This window comes from Rhinopithecus bieti, unplaced genomic scaffold (genome assembly GCF_001698545.2).
Source record: "Rhinopithecus bieti isolate Rb0 unplaced genomic scaffold, ASM169854v2 scaffold_13174, whole genome shotgun sequence".
In the NCBI taxonomy this organism is placed as follows: domain Eukaryota; kingdom Metazoa; phylum Chordata; class Mammalia; order Primates; family Cercopithecidae; genus Rhinopithecus; species Rhinopithecus bieti.
The window spans coordinates 630156-655695 of NW_016807335.1; the positions used below are offsets into that span (position 1 = coordinate 630156).

Here is a 25540-nt window from a genome sequence, read left to right on the forward strand (position 1 = left end):
TTGTTCTCATTGGTTTCAAAGAACATCTTTATTTCTGCCTTCATTTCGTTATGTACCCAGTAGTCATTCAGGAGCAGGTTCAGTTTCCATGTAGTTGAGCAGTTTTGAGTGAGTTTCTTAATCCTGAGTTCTAGTTTGATTGCACTGTGGTCTGAGAGACAGTTTGTTGTAATTTCTGTTCTTTTACATTTGCTGAGGAGTGCTTTACTTCCAACTCTGTGGTCAATTTGGGAATAAGTGTGATGTGGTGCTGAGAAGAATGTATATTCTGTTGATTTGGGATGGATAGTTCTGTAGATGTCTGTTAGGTCTGCTTGGTGCAGAGCTGAGTTCAATTCCTGGATATCCTTGTTAACTTTCTGTCTCGTTGATTTGTCTCATGTTGACAATGGGTTGTTAAAGTCTCCCATTATTATTGTATGGGAGTCTAAGTCTCTTTGTAAGTCTCTAAGGACTTGCTTTATGAATCTGGGTGCTCCTGTATTGGGTACATATATATTTAGGATCGTTAGCTCTTCTTGTTGAATTAATCTCTTTACCATTATGTAATGGCCTTCTTTGTCTCTTTTGATCTTTGTTGGTTTAAAGTCTGTTTTATCAGAGACTAGGATTGCAACCCTTGCCTTTTTTTTGTTTTCCATTTGCTTGGTAGATCTTCCTCCATCCCTTTATTTTGAGCCTATGTGTGTCTCTGCATGTGAGATTAGACGAATGGCTAACTAGAATAACCAGTGTAGAGAAGTCCTTAAATGACCTGATGGAGCTGAAAACCATGGCACTCAAACTGCGTGACGAATGCACAAGCTTCAGTAGCCGATTCGATCAACTGGAAGAAAGGGTATCAGTGATTGAAGATCAAATGAATGAAATGAAGTGAGAAGAGAAGTTTAGAGAAAAAAGAGGAAAAAGAAACAAACAAAGCCTCCAAGAAGTATGGGACTATGTGAAAAGACCAAATCTACGTCTGATGGGTGTACCTGAAAGTGACGGGGAGAATGGAACCAAGTTGGAAAACACTCTACAGGATATTATCCAGGAGAACTTCCCCAACCTAGCAAGGCAGACCAACATTCAACTTCAGGTAATACAGAGATCGCCACAAAGATAACTCCTCGAGAAGAGCACCTTCAAGACACATAATTGTCAGATTCACCAAAGTTGAAATGAAGGAAAAAATGTAAAGGGCAGCCAGAGAGAAAGGTTAGGTTATCCACAAAGGGAAGCCCATCAGACTAACAGCAGATCTCTCAGCAGAAACTCTACAAGCCAGAAGAGAGTGGGGGCCAGTATTCAACATTCTTAAAGAAATGAATTTTCAACCCAGAATTTCATATCCAGCCAAACTAAGCTTCATAAGTGAAGGAGAAATAAAATCCTTTACAGACAAGCAAATGCTGAGAGATTTTGTCACCATCAGGCCTGCCCTACAAGAGCTCCTGAAGGAAGCAGTGAACATGGAAAAGAACAACCAGTACCAGCCACTGCAAAAACATGCCAAAATGTAAAGACCATCGATGCTAGGAAGAAACTGCATCAACTAATGAGCAAAATAACCAGCTTACATCATAATGACAGGATCAAATGCACACATAACAATATTAACCTTAAATGTAAATGGGCTAAATGCTCCAGTTAAAAGACAGACTGGCAAATTGGATAGAGTCAAGACCGTCTTCATCAGTGTGCTATATTCAAGAATTATTTTTTTAAAAAACGATGAGAACACATGGGCACATGGGGGGAACAACACATACTGGGGCCTGTCAGGAGGGTGTTGGGGGAGGGAGAGCATCAGGAAGAATAGGTAGTGGTTGCTGGGCTTAATACCCAGGTGATGAGATGATCTGTGCAGCAAACCACCATGGCACACATTCACCTGTGTAACAAACCTGCACATATACCCCTGAACTTGAAGAAAAATAAATAAATCAATCAATAAAAAGCATTCTATGGCCAGGTTGCAGTGGCTCATGCCTGTAATCCCCGGACTTTGGGAAGGAAGCTGAGGTGGGTAGATTGCTTGAGCCGAGGAGTTCAAGACCAGCCTGGGCAACGTGGCGAAACCCCATCTCTACAAAATATACAAAAAAATTAGCTGGGTGTAGTGGCGTACACCTGTAGTCCCAGTAGGAGGATGACTTGAGCCCGGGAGGTGGAGGTTGCAGTGAGCCAAGATTGTGCCATTGCACTCCAGCTTGGGGAACATAGTGAGACTCTGTCTCTTAAAAATAAATAAATAAATAAAAAGGAATTATAACCACATTTGCCAAAAACGAAACAAAACAAAAACCTAGAAAATAGCCAGTCTAAAACAATCAACCACAGTTCAAATAACTTAACTGTATTTTGATTTGTTCTTTCCCCAGGTTTGAAGCATTTTTAAATATGTGATAATTAGAGTACAAACAAGTGAAATCTCAGTTTTTCATTGATTTTTTTCATAAGATAAACATTTTTCTGTGACATTGCATAACCATCAGTTTCAATAAGCTAAGCAGCCAGGTCTCTAAGGAGTAAAAGAAGTCTCTAAAAGCAGTGGCTTTGCTCCCTTACCAGAGGCCTACAGCTGACCAGAAAGGAAAGTGAGGACATGTGTGTTCAGGGCACTGCGTGGTGTGTCGCTGGAAACCAACTCCAACCAGCTCTTTCCTTGTTCCTTGTTTTGTTCCAATCACTATTCACAAGGGAAGTGTAGCTAAAAGCTGCATTCATCTCTGTCTCCTCCCTTCTGTCTTTAGACCTTGTTGCTTAAAATACCAGCAAGCCTCAGGGTAGGTTTGCTCCAGAGTGTCCCAGTTTTAGCACTGAATGTCTTGCTGGGCAACTCGTGTCCAGGGCAAACTGGGACAGTTGGTCACCCTACCAGGGGAGAAGTGAGATGAGTGTGCAGACATATTGGGCCAACCTGTCCCTGTCAGAGCTAAGGTCCTGCCTGGAACTTTTCTATCAGGATGTGGGTAGCCAGCGTGTGCCCTTGGGCTTCAGGACCACCTCTATGCCATGCCCACCTGCTTCTCATACTCAGTCACTGGGTCCTGGGCTATCTCATCCACTCATCCAGCCTAGAGGCACCTAACTGGGGTATTCCTGTAGGGGCTCATGAGAATTAATGTGACATTTAGGTGAAAATAAGAGCTCTGGAATTCTTATGTTTAATGCTGGCCTGCCTTAAGCGTCAGCTTTGAAATCACTTCTCATGATCATTATTCTGGTTTCTTTTTTGTTGCATTTGACTTATGTGCCCTTCAGAAATACAAAATGGTTTCCTTGCTTTGCAAAGGAAGGGTTTCCATTTGTACCCAAATGTAGACCTTCTACACATCGCCTGTGTGAGATTGTGCAGTTCAGCTCTTCACTGTTTTTTGGTCCAGAGAGTTGGTGCTCTTGTTATGATAAGTCTTGACTAACAAGAGAAGCAACTCAGGGATGGTCCTCATTCCACGTCAGTTCAACATGTAATATAGTGCTGTACATATAAATTTGTTTTTGCTGTAACATGGGGACTTTGCTGTTGTCCCTTAAGGATGAAAAAAACATCACATTGATTTCAAAATATAGTAATGATTGTCAGTAAAGAAAGCTGTGGGAGACACATGAGAGATGCAAGCTGCCTATAGTGTCCATGAAGAGTAAAACTAAATGGATGTGCTATGAATTTGCTGATTGATCAGCATCTTTTACACTGAATTCTAGAAGAAGAATCACTTTATGCATGATGGTCTTTGCTAATCAGCTATAATCAGGTCTTCCTAGAATGGTGAAGTAATTAAACCTTGTTCACGGGTACTGATCATGTGTAATTGTTTCCATACTGTTGGCCAAAACAACTATAGGAGGTTTTGCAGAGGCCCTAAGTACTCAAGGTCTTTGAGGTAATTTCTCTGTATAAACAGCGCAAATATTTTATGACTGGAGTTGAGTTGAATTTTTTTCACAGGCTTTAAATCTATCAGGATTTTCCTGTGGGTTTCTTCTTAGGGGAGTGGGGGTGGTGATGATGACTGACTAACTTGAAAGGCCTCATGTTCCTGCAGTGGGGGCCCGGGGCTCTTTCATCTTAGTCTGACTGCTGTCCCACTGCTGCTTGAGGATTTGGAGTGTGTAAAAGTCCTGGACTTTTTAATTATGTTTGAGCCTTTTAAGAAGCCCGCACCATAAAGGGAAAGACGAAAACATATGCAGTGAAATATTTTATATCCAATTTGAGGATTCAACCAAAGGTCTCTACCCGGGGCCAAATCAGAGCCTTCAAATAGATCAAAGGTAGCATGGAGTTGAGGCTGACCTCTTTGTTGGAGGTGGAGTGGCAATACTTTATGATAATATGTTAGTTGCATAGAAGTAGCATTAAAGTAGAAGAAAGGAGGGTATATTACTCAGATTTCCACCATCTAAATTAATTACTAACATTTCAAACTTTGTATTCCATACATGTGAATATGTACACTGATTTTTATAGTTATAATCGTGATATACATGATATTTGACTTTCTGCTTTCATACGTAACATTATGTGATAAGCGTTTCCCACATTGCCTCATGGTTCAATGAAACATTTTTAAATGGTGTTATAATATCCTATAGAATTCCTGTACTGCTATGCATTTACCTACTCAATTATAGGACTTCTGGATTGTGTTTGAGTTTTTCATTATAAGACTCAATGAATATATATAATTTTAAAAAAATTCTTTGGACCTGTTTTCCTAGAATATATTCTACAAGTTGAAATTACTGGGATAAGGAATTTCAACATTTTTAAGTTTGGGGGCAGAAAATTGGCTACTGCTTTTCTGAAAAGTAGAGCCATTTTATACTGTCCCCATTAGTTCTTCAACTTTATCAGAATTGGGAATTATCTGAATTTTTTTTTCAAGCAAATTGAAAATTGTTTTAGGATTAAAGAAAAGAAGTACCTCAGTGTTGTTTTTCCTATGATAACCATCAGTTTGACACACACAAAAAATTGTATTCTAGGAAGAAAGAACATTCCTCACTGTTGACAAGCAGCTATCATATTTTTTAAAAGGAAGTTTTACAAGTGGCATGGCAGGCATAGTTGCTTCCAATAAGAAACAAATTTGAGGCACCTAAATCTCTGTCTGCTGCTGCAAAAAAATTATACTTGCCACTGAAATCAGTGTAGGAGAGGAGGACAATATGGATTAGCAATACCCAAGAGATTGCTCAGCTTGCCAATGACTGCAGTGCCTGAAGTTGAAGTTAATGAAATGCAGGCTTCATGAAAATCCTAGGGGGTAGTATTCCTTAGTTCCACTAAAATGTAACCACAGTCCTCTGCCTTAACATAGCCATAAATCCAAGTAAAACCTGTATATACGTATCACTAGGTAATACAACACAAATGTTTTTGCAACCAAGAGAGGCCTTTATGCAGATTACTATGAAGAATGCAGTGGTAGAGACAAGGCTTGAGTTTATTTCAGATTGTTGTTGTTTATGGCTAACTAGAAGAAAATCTCAGAGAGATTCTTGTCTCTTTTTCTCTCTCACTGGCTCACTGTTTATACCTGGCTTGATTCATGAGCTTCACCTCCTGAATCTTGCATTTGCTGATGGCTTGATTTCATTTCAGGTTCTGATGTACAATGGCCAACTGGACATCATCGTGGCAGCTGCCCTGACAGAGCGCTCCTTGATGGGCATGAACTGGAAAGGATCCCAGGAATACAAGAAGGCAGAAAAAAAAGTTTGGAAGATCTTTAAATCTGACAATGAAGTGGCTGGTTATGTCCGGCAAGTGGGTGACTTCCATCAGGTAGGACGATGCTTGGGAGCAGGCAGGTTGTGGGAATGGGAGAATGGGATTGAAAATAAAGCCTGAATACCAATGAGACATGGCCGACCTTAAGCAAAGCCATACAACAGCCAGTGTGTGTCTTCTGTGGCCCTGCTTTCCACAGAGAAGAGTGGTCTGGGTTCATACATACATAGGACTAAATATAAAACCAGACAAAAGTTTAGGCATTGTTCAAGAGGTAAGGAGACAATTCATTAAAAAGACAGTGCTCAGTCCAAAGAGGCAAATCATTAATGAGAGAATTGCATTGTATTTGGGGAGAGAACTTGACAAATTGTAAGAGGAGCTTTCAACACAATCTCCTCTGGCAAACGTGTGATGACATTTTTGTATTACATGTGGAGCCTCAGGACAAAATCTCTCTAGCTGATATCCTAGTGCAACCTCCACTTTGGGGTCAGATGTTACTCTCATCATCTTCCTTTCTTGTAATGTCCTCTTCAAGTTTTGGAATCATGGTTATATTGGCCTCATAAGTTGGGAAGTGTTTCCTCTTTCTGTTATTGGAAACAGTATCTTTAAGTGTTAGGAGAATTCACTGGTGAAGCCATCTGGGCCTGGAGATTTTTTTGAAGGAAGGGTTTTGTTGTTGGTGGTATATAATAAGTGTACATCTTTATAGAATACATGTAATATTTTGATACATGCATTTAATGTTAATGACCAAATCAGGGTATTTAGGCTATTCATCACTTCAAACATGTGTCATTTCGTTATATTGGGAACATTTCAAATCTCTTCTAGCTATTTTGAAATATGCAATGTATCATTCTTAACTATAGTCACCCTACTGTGCTATTGAACACTAGAATTTATTCCTTCTAACTGTCTGCACCCATTAACCAATCTCTCTTCATCTTCCCACCTATCCCCACTTCCCAGCCTCTGGTAACTATCATTCTATTCTTTACCTCCGTGAAATTAACTTTTTACACTCCCACATGAGTGAGAACATACGATATTTGTCTTTCTGTGCCTGGCTTATTTCATTTAACATAATGACCTCCAGTTCCATCCATGTCACTGCATGTGATAGGATTTCATTCTTTTTATGGCTTAGTAATATTCCATTGTGTAGATATGCCACATTTTTAAAACCCATTCATCTGTTTATGGACACTTAGGGTGATTCCATGTCATGGCTATTGTGAATAGTACTATAATAAACATGGAGTGCAGATATTCCTTTGATATACTGATTTCCTTTAGAAAAATACTGAGTAGTGGAATTACTGTAGTATATGGTAATTCTATTTGTAGTTTTTAAAGAAACCTCCATATTGTTTTCCATAATGGCTGTACTAATTTACATTCCTACTAATAGTGTATGAGTTCATTTTCTCTGCATCCTCATCAGCATCTGTTATTTTTTGTCTTTTTGGTAATAACCGTTCTAACTCCAATGAGATGATACCTCATTGTGGTTTTAATTTGCATTTCCCTGATGATTAGTGATGTTGAGCATTTTCCTATATACCTGTTGGGCACCTGTATGTCTTCTTTTGAGAAATGTCTATTAAGATCCTTTCCTCACTTTTTAATGGTATTATTTGTGTTTTGTGCTCTTCAGTTGCTTGAGTTCCTTGTATATTCTGGGTATTAGTTTTTGGTCAGATGGATAGTTGGCAGATATTTTCTCCCATTCTACAGGTTGTCTCTTCACTGTATTGATTGTTCCCTTTGCTGTGAAGAAACTTTTTAGTTTTTGTCTATTTGTCTATTTGTGGTTTTGTTGCCTATGCTTTTGGGGTCTTAGCCATAAAAGCTTTATCTACACGAGTGTCCTGAGGTGTTTCCTGTTTTCTTCTAGTGGTTTTACCATTTTGAGTCTTATGTTTAAGTCTTTAATCCATTTGAGCTTATTTTACATGTATATGGTGAGAGATAGGGGTTTAGTTTTTGAGCTTATTCTACATGTATATGGTGAGAGATGGGGATTTAGTTTCATTCTGCATATGGATCCCAGTTTACCCAGCACCATTCATTGAAGAGGGTGTCCTTTCCCCAGTGTGTGTTCTTTTCAGGTTTGTCAAAGATTATTTGGCTATAAATACATGGATTTATTTCTGGGTTTCCTATTCTGTGCCATTGGTCTGTGTGCCTGTTTTTATACTAATGCCTTGCCGTTTTGGTTATTATTGCTTTGTAGTATATTTTGAAATCAGGTCGTGTGATGCCTCCAACTTTGTTCTTTTTGCTCAGTATTGCTTTGACTATTTGGGGTCTTTTGTGGTCCTTGTGAACTTTAGAACTTTTTTTTCTATTTCTGTGACAAATGCCATTGGTATTTTAATAATTATGCATTGAACCTGTAGATTGCTTTAGAGTCAGTATGATCATTTTAACAATGTTAATTTTTCCAATCCATGAGCATGAGATGTCTTCCATTTGTTTGTGTCCTCTTCAACTTCTTACATCAGCATTTTATAGTTTTCCTTGTAGAAATCTTTCACCTCCTTGATTAAATCTATTTTAAGGTTATTTATTTATTTAGTAGCTATTGTAAATGGGATTGCTTTCTTGATTTCTTTTTTAGCTAGTTCATTATTAGTGTATAGAAATGCTAGTGAGTTTTGTACATTGATTTTGTATCATGCAACTTTACTGAATTCGTTTATCAGTTCTAAAAGTTTTTTGGTGGAGTCTTTAGTTTTTTCTGTATAAAAGATTGTGTCATCTGCAAAGAGAAACATTTTGACCTGCTGTCTTTCAGTATGAATGCCTTTTGTTTCTTTTTCTTACCCAATTGCTTTGGCTAGGACTTCTGGTGCTATGTTGAATAGGAGTGGTGAAAGGGGACATTCTTGTCTTGTTCCAATTCTTAGAGGAAATGCTTTCAGCTTTTCCCTATTCAGTATGATGATGTTTTTTGTATATGGCCTGTATTATGTTGTGGTATGTTCCTTCTATGCCTGATTTGTTGACAGTTTTTATCATGAAGAAGGGATGTTGGATTTTATCAAATGTTTTTCTTAATCTGTTGAGATGAACTTATGGGTTTTGTCTTTCATTCCGTTGATGTGATGTATCATGTTTATTGATTTGCATATGTTGAACCATCCTTACATTTCTGGGATAAATTCCACTTGATTATGGTATATTATCTTTTTGATGTGTTGTTGGATTCTGTTTGCTAGTATTTTGTTGAGGATTTTTACATCTATATTCATTAGGGAGATTGTAGTTTTCTTTTTGTGTGTATCCTTGTCTGGTTTTGGTATCAGGATGATAGCCTTGTAGAATGAATTAGAAAGAATTCCCTCCTCTTTAATTTTAAAGAATTAGTTTGAGAAGAATTTGCTTTAGCTCTTTCATATGAGTTTGGCAGAATTTGGCAGAAAAGCCATCCAGTCCTAGACTTTTCTTTGTTGGGAGAATTTTTATTACTGATTCAATCTCATTATTCTTTATTGGTCTGTTCAAGTTTTCTGTATCTTCCTGGTTCAATCTTGTTAGGCTGTATATGTCCAGGAATTTATCCATTCCCCTAGGTTTTCCAGTTTGTTAGGCTAAAGTTGTCCATAACAGTCTCTGATGATCCTTTGTATTTCTGTGTTATCGGTTGTAATGTCTCCTTTTTCATTTCCGATTTTATTTGAGTTTTCTCTCTTTTTTTCTTGATCAGTATAGCCTAGTCTAGTTTATTGATTTTATTTATCTTTTTTAAAAACAGGCTTTTTTGTTTCATTGATCCTTTGTGTTTCTTTTTAGTTTCTATTCCATTTAGTTCTGCTCTGATTTTTATTATTTCTTTTGTTCTAATTTTGGGTTTAGAACAAAAGATACTGGGTTTGGTTTGTTCTTGATTTTCCAGTTTTTTAAAGAGGCATCTTTAGGTTGTATATTTAAACTCTCTACATTTATCTATTACTATAAACTTCCATCTTAGCACTACTTTTGCTATATCCTATAGGTTTTGGTATTTTGCATTTCCATTTTCATTTGTTTCAAGAAATTTTTAAATTTTCTTCTTGATTTCTTAATTGATTCAGTGGTCATTCAGGAGCATGTTTTAAATTTTCATGTATTTGTACAGTTTCCAAAATTTTCCTTGGTATTGATTTCTAGTTTAATTCCATTGTAGTCTTAGAAGATACTTGATATGATTCTGATTATTTTACATTTGTTGAGGCTTGTTTAATGGCATAACAAATGATCTGTCCTGGAGAATGTTTCCTGTGCTGATGAGAAAAAAAAATGCATTATGTAGCAGTTGGATAACCTGTAAAGATCTGTTAGTTCTATTTTGTCTAAAGTGCAGTTTAAATCTGATGTTTCTTTTTTATTTTTCTGTCTAAATGATGGCCAATTCTGAGACTGTTTGTTGAAGTCCTCAACTGTTATTGTATTGGAGCCTATCTCTCCCTCTAGATCTAATACTATTTGCTTTATATATTTGGGTGCTCCTGTGTTGACTGCGTATATTTAATATTATTGGGATGGTTATATCCTCTTGCTAAATTGAAAACTTTTCTTTTCTAACAATTTTGTCTTGAAATCTATTTTATCTAATATAAGTACAGCTACTCCTTCTCACTTTTGGTTTCTGTTTACATGGAATGTAATTTTTTATTCCTTTACTTTCAGTCTGTGTATGTCTTTGCAGCTGATGTGAGTTTCTTGTAGGTAGTTGATAGCTGATATGGATTGGATGTTTGTCCCCTCCAAGTCTCATGGTGAAGTGTGATTCCCAATATTGGAAATGGGGCCTGATGGGAGGTGATTGGATGATGGGGAAGATTCCTCATGAATGCCTATGCACCAGCCCCTTGGTGATAAGTGAGTTTTCACTCAGTTCATGTGAAACCTGGTTATTTAACAGAGTCTGGGACCTCCTCCGTCTGTCTCTCTTGTTCCTGCTCTTGTCATGTGAAACACATGTACCCACTTTGCCTTCTGCCATAATTGTAAGCTTCCTGAAGCCCTCATAAGAAGCTGAGTAAATGTTGGTGCCATGCTTGTATAGCCTACAGAATTGTGAGCCAATTAAACCTCTTTTCTTTATAAATTACCCAGCCTCAGGTATGTTTTTATTGTGATGCAGAATGGCCTAACGCAGTAGCATATAGTTAAATCATGTTTTATTTTTATCCATTCAGCCAGTTTATGTCTTTTAAGTGGGGGATTTGATCCATTTACATTCAAGGTTATTAGTGATAGGTGAGAACTTATTGCTGCCATTTTGTTAATTGTTTTCTAGTTGTTTTATATATCCTTTATTCCTTTCTTCCTCTCTTATTGCTTATCATTGTGGTTTGATGGTTTTTTTGTAGTGGTAACATTTGAGTCTTTTATCTTTCTCATTTATGAGAAGCCAGTGAGTTTATACGTTCATGTTTTCTTGATGGTAGGTATCGTCCTTTCACTTCCAGATATAGGACTCCCTTAAGTATTTCTTATAGGGCCAGTCCCATGGTAATGCATTTCCTCAGTTTCTGCTTGTCTGGGAAAGACTTTCTTTCTCTTTCTTTTTTGAAGGATGGCTTTGTGGGGATAGTAATCTTGGTTGTCAGTTTTGTTCTTTCAGCACTTTGAATATATCTTCTCATTTTCTCTTGGCCTATAAGTTTCTGCTGAGAAAACTTAGTCTGATGGGGATTCCCTTATATGTGCCTTGACAATTTTCTCTTGCTGATTTTAGAATTCTTTCTTTGTCTTTGACTTTTGGCAGTCTAACTGTAATATGCCCTGGAGAAGACATTTTTGGATTGAATCCATTTGGAGATTTTTGAGCTTCCTGTTCTGGATGCCTATATCTCTTGCAAGACTTGGGAAGTTTTGGGCTATAATGTCATTAAGTAAGCTTTCTATGCCTTTGCTTATCTCTTCTACTTCTGGAACACCCAAAATGTGAATATTTGATTGCCTGCTTTTTGGTGTTCCATATGTCATGCAGGCTTTCTTCGTTCTTTATTAAACTTTATATATATGTACGTTTTGTCTGAGTTTTCAAAAGACATTTCTTCTAGTTCAAAAGTATTCTGCTTGATCTCTTATTGAAGTTCTTGATTTTTTTTTGTTTCATTCATTGAATTCTTCAGTTACAGAATTTCTGATTAGTTCTTTTTTATGTATCAGTCTCTTTGATGAATTTCTCATTCTGACTATGAACTGTTTTTCTGATTTTCTTGTATTATTTATCTGTTATCTTGTATCTCGCTAAGCTTCTTTAATAACACTGTTATGAAATCTTTCCCAGACATTTCATAGATTTATTTTTCATTGAAACCTGTCGCTAGAAAGTTATTGTCTCTTTACACACGTCACATTTCCTTGCTTTTTCATCTTTGTTTGTTTTTACATTGATATCTGTGAATTTGGTGTAACAGTCCCTTATTCTGATTTTTTGAATTGACTTTTATAGGAAAGATGCTTTCCAGTAGATGTATCTATAGGGTTGGTTGTGCAGGGCACTTTGGTTTTGATTTTGGGTGGACACAGTAATGTAGTCTTCAGATGACTTCTTCAGCTATAATCAGTGTCAGTGATATCTTTGAGTTCCTCAGTGGGTTAGGCTGTGATTGTTAGTAGACGCTGTAGTGAGGTTTTGCTATGAATTGGGGCACCAGGTGGGCCAGTTCTTTGGCACCAATATGCTGTTTCTTGGGTTCCCAGGTGGCATACATGGAAACTGGTAGAAGCAGGTCTGAATGGGCTGATCCATGGGCCTTCATATTATTTGGCTGAATCCCTACCCCGATCTCATCCTGAATTGTAGCTCCCATAATCCCCACATGTCATGGGAGGGACCCGGTGGGAGCTAATTGAATCATGGGAGCAGGTCTTTCCTGTGCTGTTCTCGTGATAGTGAATAAGTCTCATGAGATCTGATGGTTTTATAAAAGGGAGTTGCTCTACACAAGCTCTCTTGCCTGCTGCCATGTAAGATGGGCCTTTGCTTCTCCTTTGCCTTCCATCGTGATTGTGAGGGCCCCAAGCCATGTGGAACTGTAAGTCCATTAAACCTCTTTCCTTTATAAATTACCCAGTCTCAGGTATGTCTTTATTAGCAGCATGAGAACAGACTAATACAGGCTTCCAGGTGGCTTGCTGAAGTGCTGGCAGTGGCAGCAGTGGGCCAGGCTCGCAAGTGGATCACTGAACTCCTGGGCAGTGTGCATGGCATCAGCAATGGCGATAGCAGCAGTGGGCACTAGCACTGATGGCAGCAAACTTGGTGGGCCAGTCCGCCAGCTCCAAGGTGGTACATATGCAGGTGAATGCTGGTGGAGGTAGTGGCAGCAGGCTGGGAGTGGACATCCTCAGGTCCCTGGAAGGAATGCATGGGCTCCAGCATTGGCGGGAAACGTGTATTGATCCCTGGGCCTCTGGATAATGCACATATGCACTGGCAGGCTGGGGAGGCCTGTCCTTAGCACCCCCAGGTGTGGATGGGCAGGGAAGGCCTATTCCCAGGCCTCTGGACAATGCCCACAGGCACTGGTGAGGGTGGGACCAGGTGAGCTGGAGCTGTCCTCAGGCCCCTCAATGGTGTGTGCATACAAAGGCTGTAGCAGGCAGGACCGATCAATTCCCAGGCCCCCAGACAACATGCATAGGCACTGGCAACCTGTGTGGGCCCATCTTCAGCTCCATGGAAGGCATGTATGCATGCCAGTAGCAGTGGGTGGTGTAGGTCAATCCCCAGACTCCTGGACAATGTGCATGGGCACAGGTGAAGGCAGTACGGAGGCAGCCTATGCTTAGGCCCCTAGATGGCATATGTGGGTGATGCCTGTGGCAGTGTGTGGGGTGGATCAATCCCCAGGCTCTCGAATGTCACACTAGGATGCCAGTAGTAGTAGCAATGGGTATCTTTAGGCACTCTGATGGTGTATGTGGGCACCAGTGGCAGTGGGGGGTGGTAGGTCGATCTCCTGGTTCCCAGATGACGTGTATGGGTACTGGTGGTGGTGGCAGACAAGCAGACCTGTTTTTAGGTCTCCTGGTGGCAAGCAGACCAGGTTGATCTCCAGGACCTTGGATGGTGCCCTTGGGCCAAGAAGCAGGCTAGATGGGCCTGTCCTCAGGTCCTGGGACAGTACCTGGGTGAGCCAGTTCCCAGGCCTCTTAAGATATGTGTAGGTGTGCAGCAGCCGTGCTGCTGGGGCGTAAGGATTTGCTGTCAGTGGCAATACCCTCAGGCAGGCAGCTCTCAGGCTCTGGAGAGTGCATGCTTTGGCTCCCTTTGTCCCTAGGGCAGCCTCCCCAATGTGTTTCACTACCCATTCCTTGGGGTGTAAGACATTGCATGAGCTAAAGTTTTGGGGATGCATCTGCACTGCTGGCTCCAGCCAGTATCGTGATGCTGTAAACCTTTGGGTAGATGTAGTGGGGTGTCTACAGGGGTTCAGGGATGTAGATATGTAGGGGATATTGGGCCCCAAGGTGTGATGTAGTCTGGAGGGGGCCGGGCTCTCAAAATGGCACCATGACGTAGCTGCTTGAATCTCAGGGGATGTGTGGGACCCAGTATGAACGTCTTCTGTAGAGCAATGTCATTACATGGACTCCAGGCATCTCTTTATACTAGTCTCAGGGCTTGTGAGGGCTGAGGGACTCTCCTGTGGCTAAAATTGTAGGAGTCTCTGGGGGAAAATGGACTGCTGACTGCTGGGGATCTCTTACTTACCTTTTCCCCACAGTGGGAGTTTCCCCTGATTCTGAGTTGATCTTGGCTGGGCCAGCTGCTTCACTTCCCTTTCCTTCTATGCCTCAGAAGTTCCCAGTCACTTTCCTGCTGAATTCCATTGTTTTCTTTAGGTGTTCTATTTGACATCTAATTATCTATTTGCCATTCTGGTCCTTCTTTGTGGAGGAGGTGACAGCCGGGTGCCTCAGGCAGCCATCTTGAAACCCCTCCAATGGAAGGTTTTCAACTGCAGATTCAATTTCTAACGTAGATATGGGATTAATTACCTTTTCTGTTTCTTCATGTGTCAGTTTTCATAGGCTGTAATTTTTTTTCAGGAATTTGTCTATTTAATCCAAAATTTCAGATTCATTGACATAAAGTTGCTTTATAACATCATCTCTTTTTTTTTTCCGAGACAATCCCACTCTGTCTGCCCAGGCTGGAGTGCAATGGCATGATCTTGGCTCACTACAACCTCCGCCTTCTAAAACATGAGGTCATGTCTCAGCCTCCCAAGTAGCTGGGACTACAGGCATGCACCACCACACCTGGCTAATTTATTTGTATTTTTAGTAGAGACAGGGTTTCACCTTGCTGGCCAGGCTGTTCTCAAACTCTTGACCTGAAGTGATCCACCCACCTTGGCCTCCCAAAGTGCTGGGATTACAGGCATGAGCCACCATGCTCAGCCTGTAACATCATCTTAATATGATTTAATGTTTCTTAAGATCTCTGGTGTTTTTAGTAATTAGCACCTCTCTTGCCTGAGGTTTAACAATTTTATTCTTTTCAAAGAATCAATTTTTATCTTTATTTTCTCGATTATATTTTTGCTTTGTTTTATTAATTTGTTCTTTATCCTTATTATCTTCCTGCTATTCTTTTCATTGTGTGTGACTTACTATTCTTTTTTTAAAGACAACATGAATTTTTAGCCTTTCTTTATTTCTAATATATGCATCCAATGGGAGAAATAAATTCCTGTTGTTTAAACCATCCAGTATCGTATCCTTATAGGACTGTTGAGAGGGTTCGGATAAGTTAATGAGCTTAGAGCAATTCCTGGCTTATAATAAATTTTGCTATTTTTATTTTTATTATTATTACCCTGGATTGCTTACAAGAGTACATATAACAAAGAAAAAATTATAAATAGTAATAGTCAAGATTCAGGAAAATATGTTTTTTGAAAATCGACATATAAGGGAAAGTTGGAATATTAATATTCAGGCCATTAAGGGCATATTCAAATGTTGAGCTGCCAGGGAGTGATGCACATGTTACCTCCCCCCGTCTGCTACACTACTTTGTGATGAACATCTCACCAGGCACACACAGGATCTCCTCAAGATTATTTGATGGATGCCTCCACCACCTGTTATTTCATATCCCCTGGACCAGCCTTGTGAAATGCTCCCAGGCCTGGCATCCCACATGTGTCCTGCTTGGCTCTTTGCATAAAACGTCCAGCTTGGGAGGCCAGATTGCTGCTTCAGGGCAACATGTCCCACAGAGGTGGGAAAAAGAATTGGCCGCCAGTCAGAAACTGGTGGCAAATATCACACTCAACCTGCTGACTCTTCTTGTGAATGCAAAACACATTTAGAGATGAAATGGTACTTCTCTGGCTGCCAAAAAACAAGTAACAAAAGAAGCAAGGCCCACATATGTTTGTGATAGTGAGTGTTTTACCACGCAGCAAGGGATCTGCATTTTGTGTAGGTGATTTTAAAATGTTGGCAGAGATCCTTCCCCCTTAGTGCCTTAGCGTTGGTTTGGGGTGGTTTGTGGAGATGAGGGTATGAGGACGGAAAAACACTCCCATGTGAACAAAGGCATTCTCTGTGAGGCTTGGATCTAAGAATACTGTCCAAATGTCAAGCGTCTGATAATGAAGAAAACGGACCTTAGCTATGGACTTGCTTTTCAGCATTAGACGCACAAAACAGAAGCATGAGTATGTGTCTGCCAAAAAAGCAACCCCATTCTCTGCCAAACACCACAGCTCTTAATTTAAAAAATTGAAACCAAAGTAGACTTGTCTCTGGATGGTTACCTAAAATGTCCACTTAAAGAAATGACAGCTCTCCTAGGGGAGCAGCAGGGTACTGAGAGAGGGAACAATTTTCCCTATGTATTCACATCAAGCCATGCCCAGAGAAATCAAACGCAGCTCCCACCAGCCTTCAGAGATCCGAGGAGGAGCGAGTGCTTCTTGTTTCTCCTTGTGGCTCTGACCTAGAAGGTAACAAGTCTTTGGTATTGGTGCCATTTTTAAGGATTGGACACTGTCCTGTTATATAATCTGAGCAGCAGACTTTCTGAGCTTCTGTAAAATTTAGAAGTTGTCTGTAAAATGCAAGGTTTGGACTAACTTATTTCTAAGATACCATCTAACAAAAATCTGAAATATCTATATTTCATTAATGCCCAGGGGGGGCTCAGTTAGCCAGCAATGCAATGTGGAATAGGGTAGTGACTTTCAGCAAATGTCATAATGCTCTCTATGCTTACATAGGTATGTAAATATATATATGTGCATATATACCTATCTCTAGCCACAGAGATAGAGAGAGAGAAATATACACAAAATGTAAATCTTAGGCTACATGATAACCAAAGTCATGGGTAGCCTTTGCACTGGCATTGACCATAAACCCTTACTAGTGTTATCCCTGGGTCCCAGAAGTTGAGTCCTCTTTCTCCTTGTCTGCTGACAACCAATGGCCATCACTCTCAAGGCCACCCTTTTGGGATCTTTCTGTGCCTTTCTCCAAATATCAAAGTTGCTGTTCATTATCTGAGTTGATATTGTCACTGCATTTGAAATGTAGGACATTTTGTTCTTAACATGCCAGCCATAAGGAAGTTTTGACTCCACATTTAGAAATTTAAAACTTTGGCTGGGTGTGGTAGCTCACGCCTGTAATCCCAGCACTTCGGGAGGCTGAGGCGGGTAGATCACTTGAGGCCAGGAGTTCAAGACCAGCCTGGCCAACATGGTGAAACCTCATCTCTACTAAAAATACAAAAATTAGCCAGGCATGGTGGCACACGCCTGTAATCCCAGCTACTCAGGAGTCAGAGGCATGAGAATCGCTTGAACTTGGGAGGTGGAGGTTACAGTGAGCTGAGATCGTGCCAGTACACTCCAGACTGAGCAACATAGTGAGACCCTATCTCAAAAAAAAAAATAAATAAAATAAAAATTTTCATCGGAATAATAGCCATACAGACAAATTGCTTTAAGATTTTTTTTTTTTTAGAATAAATGTCATTAAGCTAAATGTCCTGGAGAAAGAAAACACTTCTGTTTTTTCCATCATTATTTTATTGAAAATATCTTTATTGACATAAATTATTTTTCATATAAACATTGAAAAAATGTTGAGTCATTGAGCAGTTTTCATTTTTACCGAATCTTACTGGGTGTCGCTTCTACAATCATGAGTTTTGCATGATCTCCAACAGGCTGATTTTCCTGATTGCAATTTGAGCCCTTATTATTTTTATTTTATGTTTTCACTGTCAATATCAATTCCATTTTCTTCCAAAGCTACAAGATGGATTATCTCGGCTAGGTTGTATTTAATGGCTGGAATGAATTTCAGGTCTCCTTTTCCAGGGAAGGGAAACTGAAACCCAGAGGTTAAGTGACTTCCCTAAAGTATCCTACCCATTTCACGTCTGAGCTGTTAGAGTCTTGGCTTCCAGCCCAGAGTTTCTCTACTTCACAAGCATACCCACTACTGGAATAATGGAATCACAGCAGTATGCTGGTACAGTTAAAATTGAAGCCTATGTGCATGCCTGCCATAATTAAAGCAGGGCCAAGAAATAAGGTATTTCACATCTAGTGTTAGCTCTGAATCCACACCGAAGGTGACCACTTCCTATAGACAGAGAGAAGATTAGGGTTTTTTGTTTTGTTTTGTTTCGTTTTGCTTTTGAGAGGGAGTCCCGCTCTGTTGCCCAGGCTGGAGTGCAGTGGCATGATCTTGGCTCACTGCAACTTCCACCTTCCAGGTACAAGCAATTCTCCTGTCTCGGCCTCCCGAGTAGCTGGGATTATAGGCATGCGCCATCATGCCCAGCTAATTTTGTATTTTTAGTAGAGATGGGATTTCACCGTGTCAGCCAGGCTGGTCTCAAACTCCTGACCTGAGGTGATCTGCCTGCCTCGGCCTCCCAAAGTGCTGGGATTATAGGCGTGAACCACGACATCTAGCTGATTGGGTTTTTTACAAAGGCACTAAGATTTGGTGGTGAGTCAAGGTTCATATAATGTTAAGAAAAGTTATGGCTTTATCTGGGAACTTGTGATATTAATAAAAGAACGCATGCTGAAATTGGCCAAAATGAGCAGAGAGAATATGGTGGGCAGTGTCATGGATAAGAGAATACGGGGCAGGGCACAGGGCAGAGTGCATAGTCTGGCTCATAGCCTGCAGCTTGGAGAGTGAGAGATGGGAGAGAAACCAGAATGGGAACATGGGGCCTGGATAGTACGTAAGGAGTGTGTGTTCCATTGTTTAAGCAGTGGGGAACCATCAGAGGTTTCAAAGCACATTTTAAAAGCTGTTCTTTGGGAACTTTATAATGGTAACTTTAGGATGAATTCAGGGTGAGGAGACTCTAGAAATAGGAAGTCATATAATGAGCTTTCTTGGAAGAAGATTCTCCATCTATTTCATACGTCCACCTTCTTGATACTGGTTTGGAAGTCCTGAAATAGAGGTCAGGTCCCCCTTGGAATAGAGGTCAGGGGGAATAAGCTTTGGAGTGCCCAGGCTGTGAGGACTGATTCCCTGTTTGAGAGACAGTGTTTACTGTGTGTCCACACCAACTTAAAGGCTAAGTATCCACAGGGAGATCACTGCATGCTGATGTCCCTGGCCCTAGTAAGCATCCTCAGCCCCCTAAAGCGCAAACCCTGCACCAAGACTTGCACCTTGACCTTGACCTGGGTTTAGTATATAAAGCCCTCAGGCCCATGGTCTGCCACACTGTGCTCAGGGGCTTCTCCCAAAATGTCCTGGTTTCCAACAGGAATCAGACCTTCAGCTAGAGGTTACATCTAGGGAAACCAAAGAGAAGCAGCACGCCACCCCGAAGCTTGACTGTTCTGGAAGGCCCTCACCAATTGGAGGGGGTCTATGACAGGAGAAGAAGGTGGAGTTAGACAAGCCTGGTTTAAACTTTCATTGTGTCACTTGCTAGCTGTGGGCTGGTTACTGGTCCTGGAAACTTTGTTTTTTGTTGTTTTGTTTTGTTTTATTTGATATGGAGTCTCACTCTGTCATCCAGGCTGGAGTGCAGTGGCATGATCTTGGCTCACTGTAACCTCCCCATCCTGGGTTCAAGCGATTCTTCTGCCTCAGCCTCCCAAGTAGCTGGGATTACAGGTGCCCACCACCACAGCTGGCTGATTTTTGTGTTTTTAGTAGAGACAGGGTTTCACCGTATTGGCCAAGCTGGTCTCGAGCTCCTGACCTCAGGTGATCCACCCACCTTGGCCTCCCGAAGTTCTGGGATTACAGGCATGAGCCACCATGCTGGAAACTCTTGAGTGAGAACAGTTACTTCATAGGGGTGATGGGAGGTTCAAAATAGATGATAAGGATGGCGACTGATGATTCAGCATCTGTGAGCTCTCAGGCCATGGTCTACCACACACTTTTTTAATCCACAATTTTATGGAATCAGAGTAGCTATCCTATAAACTATGTCATGGTATTTACTAACTCATAACTGAGCAAACAGAAGCTTCACCAGACAAACTTGCTTAAGGCTTTGAACAGCAATAGTATCTGAGATTTGAAAATCCAAATTCCGATCTTTCCACAACCCCACACTGTCTTTAAGTACCTGTGAGGGGAGTGCAGTGGGGAGGGATGAACTGTAGCCGGATCTAGGCTACATGCCCCCTGTATTAGTCTGTTCTCGTACTGCTATAAGGGAATACCTGAGACGGGGTAATTTCTAAGAAAAGAAGTTTAACTGGCTTACGGTTCTGCAGGCTGTACAGGAAGCATGGCGGCATCTCCTTCTGACGAGGCCTCAGAGAGTTTTACTTATGGCAGAGGGCAAAGCTGGAGCAGACATGAGAATGAGCAGGGGAGATGCCACACACCTTTAAACCTTTAAACCTTTGGACAACCAGATCTCATGAGAACTCATTCACTATTGCCAGGACAGCACCAAAGGAGACATGGTGGGGACAGCACCATTCATGAGAAATCTGTCCCATGATCCAGTCACCTCCCACCAGGCCCCACCTCCAACATTGGGGATTGCCATTAGACAAGCGACTTGGGTGGGGACACAGATCCAAACCATACTACTGCCCTTGGGGTATGTGGTGGTGGTGGCAAGGGGGTGGCATGGCGGTGGTGGACAGAATATTTGGCAGCACATCCTAACCACCATAGAAGACTTTGTTCCCTAAAGGAAGGAGGAGTTCTTATAAGGAGGAGGATAGAGAAGGCATGGTTTGTCTGTAGAAAGCAGTAACAACCACAGCTTCCTACTTGTGCTTTTCTAAAACTCACATTAACTTTTGTTTGTTTCTTGAATATGCACAACTAGAATATGGAGGAAAGAATGACTGTAGTCCTTCGAGTGGACGATCAGACTAGGATTTGAACATTTTCACGGATAGGCCACAGAGGGAATGACAGACAGCTAGCCACCTGCCTTTCTTGGAATTACTGCTGAGAATTCATTTTTGTGTGTTTTATTAAGAATTTTAAACAGCTTAGGAAGCATTATGAACAGTTTCTGAAGGAACAGTTCCAGAAAGGTCTTCAGCAGGTCCTTGATAACATTGACATGGTCAGAGGAAGCAACAAGCAAAAAATGTCACTTTTGCATTTGACCAGATGAGAGGGAATGAGAAGTTTTCAAAAACATATTGAATGGAGGAAAATAACTGTTAAATAGGCTTAAGGCAATGATAATCAAATATAGTTAATTCCCTGGAAGAATGTTTTAGCTTTGGCTGGGCATGATGGCTCACACCTGTAATCTCAACACTTTGGGAGGCTGAGGTGGGAGTATCTCTTGAGCCCAGGAGTTCAAGACCAGCCTGGGTAGGCAATATAGTGACACCCTAATCACTGCCCTTTATTCTCTATATATATTCATTACAACACAACGAGGAATACTCACCTCCCACATCATTAACATAAAACCTTCCTTCACACGAGAAAACATGCTAATGTTTATACATATCTCCCCTATTATTCTTCTATCCCTCAATCCTAGCATTATTATAGGCTTCACCCCTTGTAAATATAGTTTAACTAAAACATTAGATTGTGAATCTAAACATAGAAGCCCACCACTTCTTATTTACCGAGAAAGCTTGCAAGGACACCCTGTCCCTACAAATATATATATATATACAAAGAATTAACCAGGTGTGGTGGTGCATGCCTGTAGTCCCAGCTACATGGGAAGCTAAGATAGGAGTATCACTTGAGCCCAGGAGGTTGAGGCTGCAGTGAGCCATGTTCACGCCACTGCACTCCAGCCTGGGCATCAGAGTAAGACCCTGTCTCAAACAAAACAAAACAAAACAAAATGTTTTGGCTTTATTACAGAAATCGGCAAACAGAATCTTCATCTCCCCCACCAGCAGTTGCCTTCTACAATGATGGATGTCCTCTTTCATGGGTTCTTTGTCTCTATCTTCCAGACATGGGCAAAGTTCCTCTGTCCATTTATGGGAATCAGACTGTGGGCAGAAAACCAGAACACAGTAATGAAACCACACCCCACCTCCCAGCCAGAGAGCTTCCCTGAAGTCACAGGTTAGGTCCTCCAAAAGCAGGCACTGAGGCAAAGTTTGGGGTGCAAATAGTTTGTTAGAGACCAACACCTGTGGAAGGAAGGGTATAGGAGCAGGACTGGACGAAGGGAGAAATAAAACTGTGATACAGGCCAGACAAACCAGGCGGGGAACTCTTGAGAGCATATTTTCTATCAGCGTCGCACACTGGGCCAAAATAGTGAGGCCTTTTATGCCCAGCTCATTCACTCACCAAATTTGGGCTGCCCCAGGAAGGTCATCATCTTGGGAAAGCAGCTCTTTGCAGCTGAGGCAGACCCTGAAGGAGCTGACAGCTGGGGGCTTTCTGCTGAATTCACTCCCTAAAGCTGAGCAGCAAGTACATCCTTGAAGAGAGGTCCAGTGGGGTGCATCTCTATGTCTACCACAAAGGCCACCCAGATAATGTACTTGCTAGCTCTCACGGATTTGGGGGCAGGGTGTTGGGAGCAGCAGGAGCTGGTGGTTTGCCTAATATGGGAACTTGGTCTTTGTTTACATGACATAAAATTTTGCCTAAGCTCTCAGTGTAATTATGTCTTATGTTTGCCTTACAAAGATGGATTGGGCCTTGGTTTTTAACTCATATCAAGATTCCAAGATAGGCAAGATGGATCTTTCAAGAAAAAGATAAAAGAATCATCATCAAATATTTCCCTTTTTCAGTTATTTATCATGGAATAATAAATCATTCCAAAACTCAGTGGCTTAAAACAATTTATTATTTCTCACAAATATGTGGATTGAGTGGGCTCAGCTGGGTGGGTCTGATTCAGATGGGGTAGGCTGAGGTCATATGTGCAGCTGCATTCAGCTGGGAGTTTGGCTAAAGCTGGGACATCCAAGATGATCTCCTCTACTCCAGTGCTCTCTCCATTCGGCCTCTAATCATGTAGTGCCCTGGCCTGGACTTTTCCACAATACAGCAGGCTGGTCTTCCAAATGGAAAAGCAAAAGATGCCAGTCCTTTTAAGGCCTGTACTCAAAAGTCCCAGATGTTATTTCCATTTCATTCTCTCTTGGTCAATGCAAAACACAGAGCAAAGCAGATTTCTTTTGGTGGGAAGAACGGCAAAGAATTTGGAGCCATCTTTAATCTGCTGCTTTGCCCTAAACCAATGTGTCTCAACCTTTGCAGATATAGATTTCCACACCTGCTGTCCAGATATCCTGATTTTATTAGTCTGGGGTAGAACCTGGGCATTGGTATTGAAGCTTCATAGAGGTTTCTAATATGTAGCCAGTTTGGGAAGCCTAAACTATGATGTCTTTTGTCCCTCTATTGATAATGACATGGCTTCCATCTTGCAGGAACCCCCATGTGGCTTATGTTTGGAGAAACTTTCATTCTGATTCCTGAAATGTGTTCTAAATCCATTTTTATTTACAAGCCAACTAGAAATTTGAGAACATAGTTTTACTCTTTACAAATCAGCCATTGACCTGAAGCATTGTATCTGTCTTCCAGACAGTAGTATCAACTGGTATGACACTGGTTCTCTGAAATCATCAGCCAAAACCTTAATCTAAATTGTAGACTTCAATCCCTGCCATGCACTGTAGGTTTACAAGTGGTCTTTGTTCTCTTAAATTATTGATAGATCACTGGCAATTTAGACGTGTAAGAAAACTCTTTTATTTGTTTAAAAGCATAGTTTCCTTTTCCCAGCAGTTTTGTGCTGTACTGAAACTATGTGGTCCTGGTGTGCAGTGCTCTTAGATAGTAGTGTGTCTGTGTTGCCTTTCAACAAAGAAAAAACTATCAAGCAGTGTCTGCTTTAAACATCATCCAGAGTGATGGTCTGCAGCAAAGATGTCCACCAGCCACAGTGAATTTTTTTTTCTGGATAATAGATTCATACAATTCCATGTCAAACAAAAAAAAAAAAAAAAAAAAAAAGTGCAACCTTTTAGACTGTGAAGTCTTATTATAAGTAAGCTCAGTATTTCCATTTGTTAGTCATTAGGTTTTTTAATAAGGATTCTTAATCTGGAGTAAGGGTCTGTGGTTAGGATTCAAGGAGTTGTCAGTGAACTTGGAAGGGAAAAAATTGCATCTTTATTTTCACTAACCTCTAACTGAAATAGCATTTCCTTTCATTATGAATTGTGAAATTTCACATTTCCTTCCTTTATAAATGTAGGCAACAAATCACAGTGGCACAGCAGTACCTTTGACTTCTGTCACCAATAGAAAGCAGAGACATTCTCATACCAAATACCACATACACTGTTGGAGTTACCTTGAAAACCTTTTATCCTTATCACTAAAATTAAAATTATAGTAGTTTTCAGACCCTCTGGTTTCTCCTACTGAATGTGCTAATATAGAAGTATATATGTACTATCTCACAATTTTTTTTTACTGTTTTGATGATTTCAATGGAATGTTTCATTTGCAATCCTAGCAAAGCCTAGGATTTGATTTTAATTCACTGTATATTATATATGTATATGTGTGGGTACATGTGCACTGTGTATTATTTATGCTTTTATTTATTTTAAGGCAGGGTCTTACCCTGTCGCCCAGGCTGAAGTGCAGTGGCACCATCATGGCTCACTTCAGCCTTGAACTCTCAGGCTCAACAAATCCTCCCACCTCAGCATCCCAGGTATGTGGGACCATACGTACATGATACCACGCCTGGCTAATGTTTGTATTTTCTTGTACAGATGGGGTCTTGCCATGCTGTTCAGGCTGGTTTCGAACTCCTGAGCTCAAGTAATCCTCCTGCCTTGGCCTCCCAAAGTGCTAGGATTATAGGCATGAGCCGCCAGACCCAGCCAGCATGTATTTGGAAACATGATTGTGAAAAGGTGTCCATCGGCTGCACCAGACAGCCTAGGAGACTGTAGCACAAAAACAGATGAAGAACCCACGCATTAGACTATTTGAATTGTTGAGAATAATTTATAGACTCTCCCCAGCCCAAATCACTTATCACAATTGGTGATACCAGACAGACTTCATGAGCTAAACTATCAAGTAGGCTTGAATTTTGTTTCTAGTTGATTACACTGGCAATTCTAACTACTTCTGTTACCATATTCAAGGGATGTTCTAATATAGGGATTAAGAGAATAGATACTGTGTTAGACTTGGAATAGATTCCTGCTGTACCATGTACCAGCTTTATGACCTTGGGCAAGTTACTTAACCTCTCCAAGAACCCCCTCACCTGTGAAATTGGGATAATATTATCACCCACCACTCTCACAGGAGGGTTCATTATTAGGATGAATTGAGATAATG

The 25540-nt window shown here is 40.8% G+C and overlaps 1 protein-coding gene across 3 annotated transcripts in view; it reads left to right on the forward strand.

Annotated features, from left to right (window-relative positions):
- The window catches only part of CPVL (carboxypeptidase vitellogenic like), a 160641-nt gene that overhangs the window by 119008 nt on the left and 16093 nt on the right, over nucleotides 1–25540 (forward strand). For all 3 annotated transcript variants that reach the window (XM_017881353.1, XM_017881352.1, XM_017881354.1), the window contains exon 12: nucleotides 5597–5779. In XM_017881353.1, the coding sequence (XP_017736842.1) occupies nucleotides 5597–5779 (183 nt within the window). The remainder of the gene's footprint in view (nucleotides 1–5596; nucleotides 5780–25540) is intronic.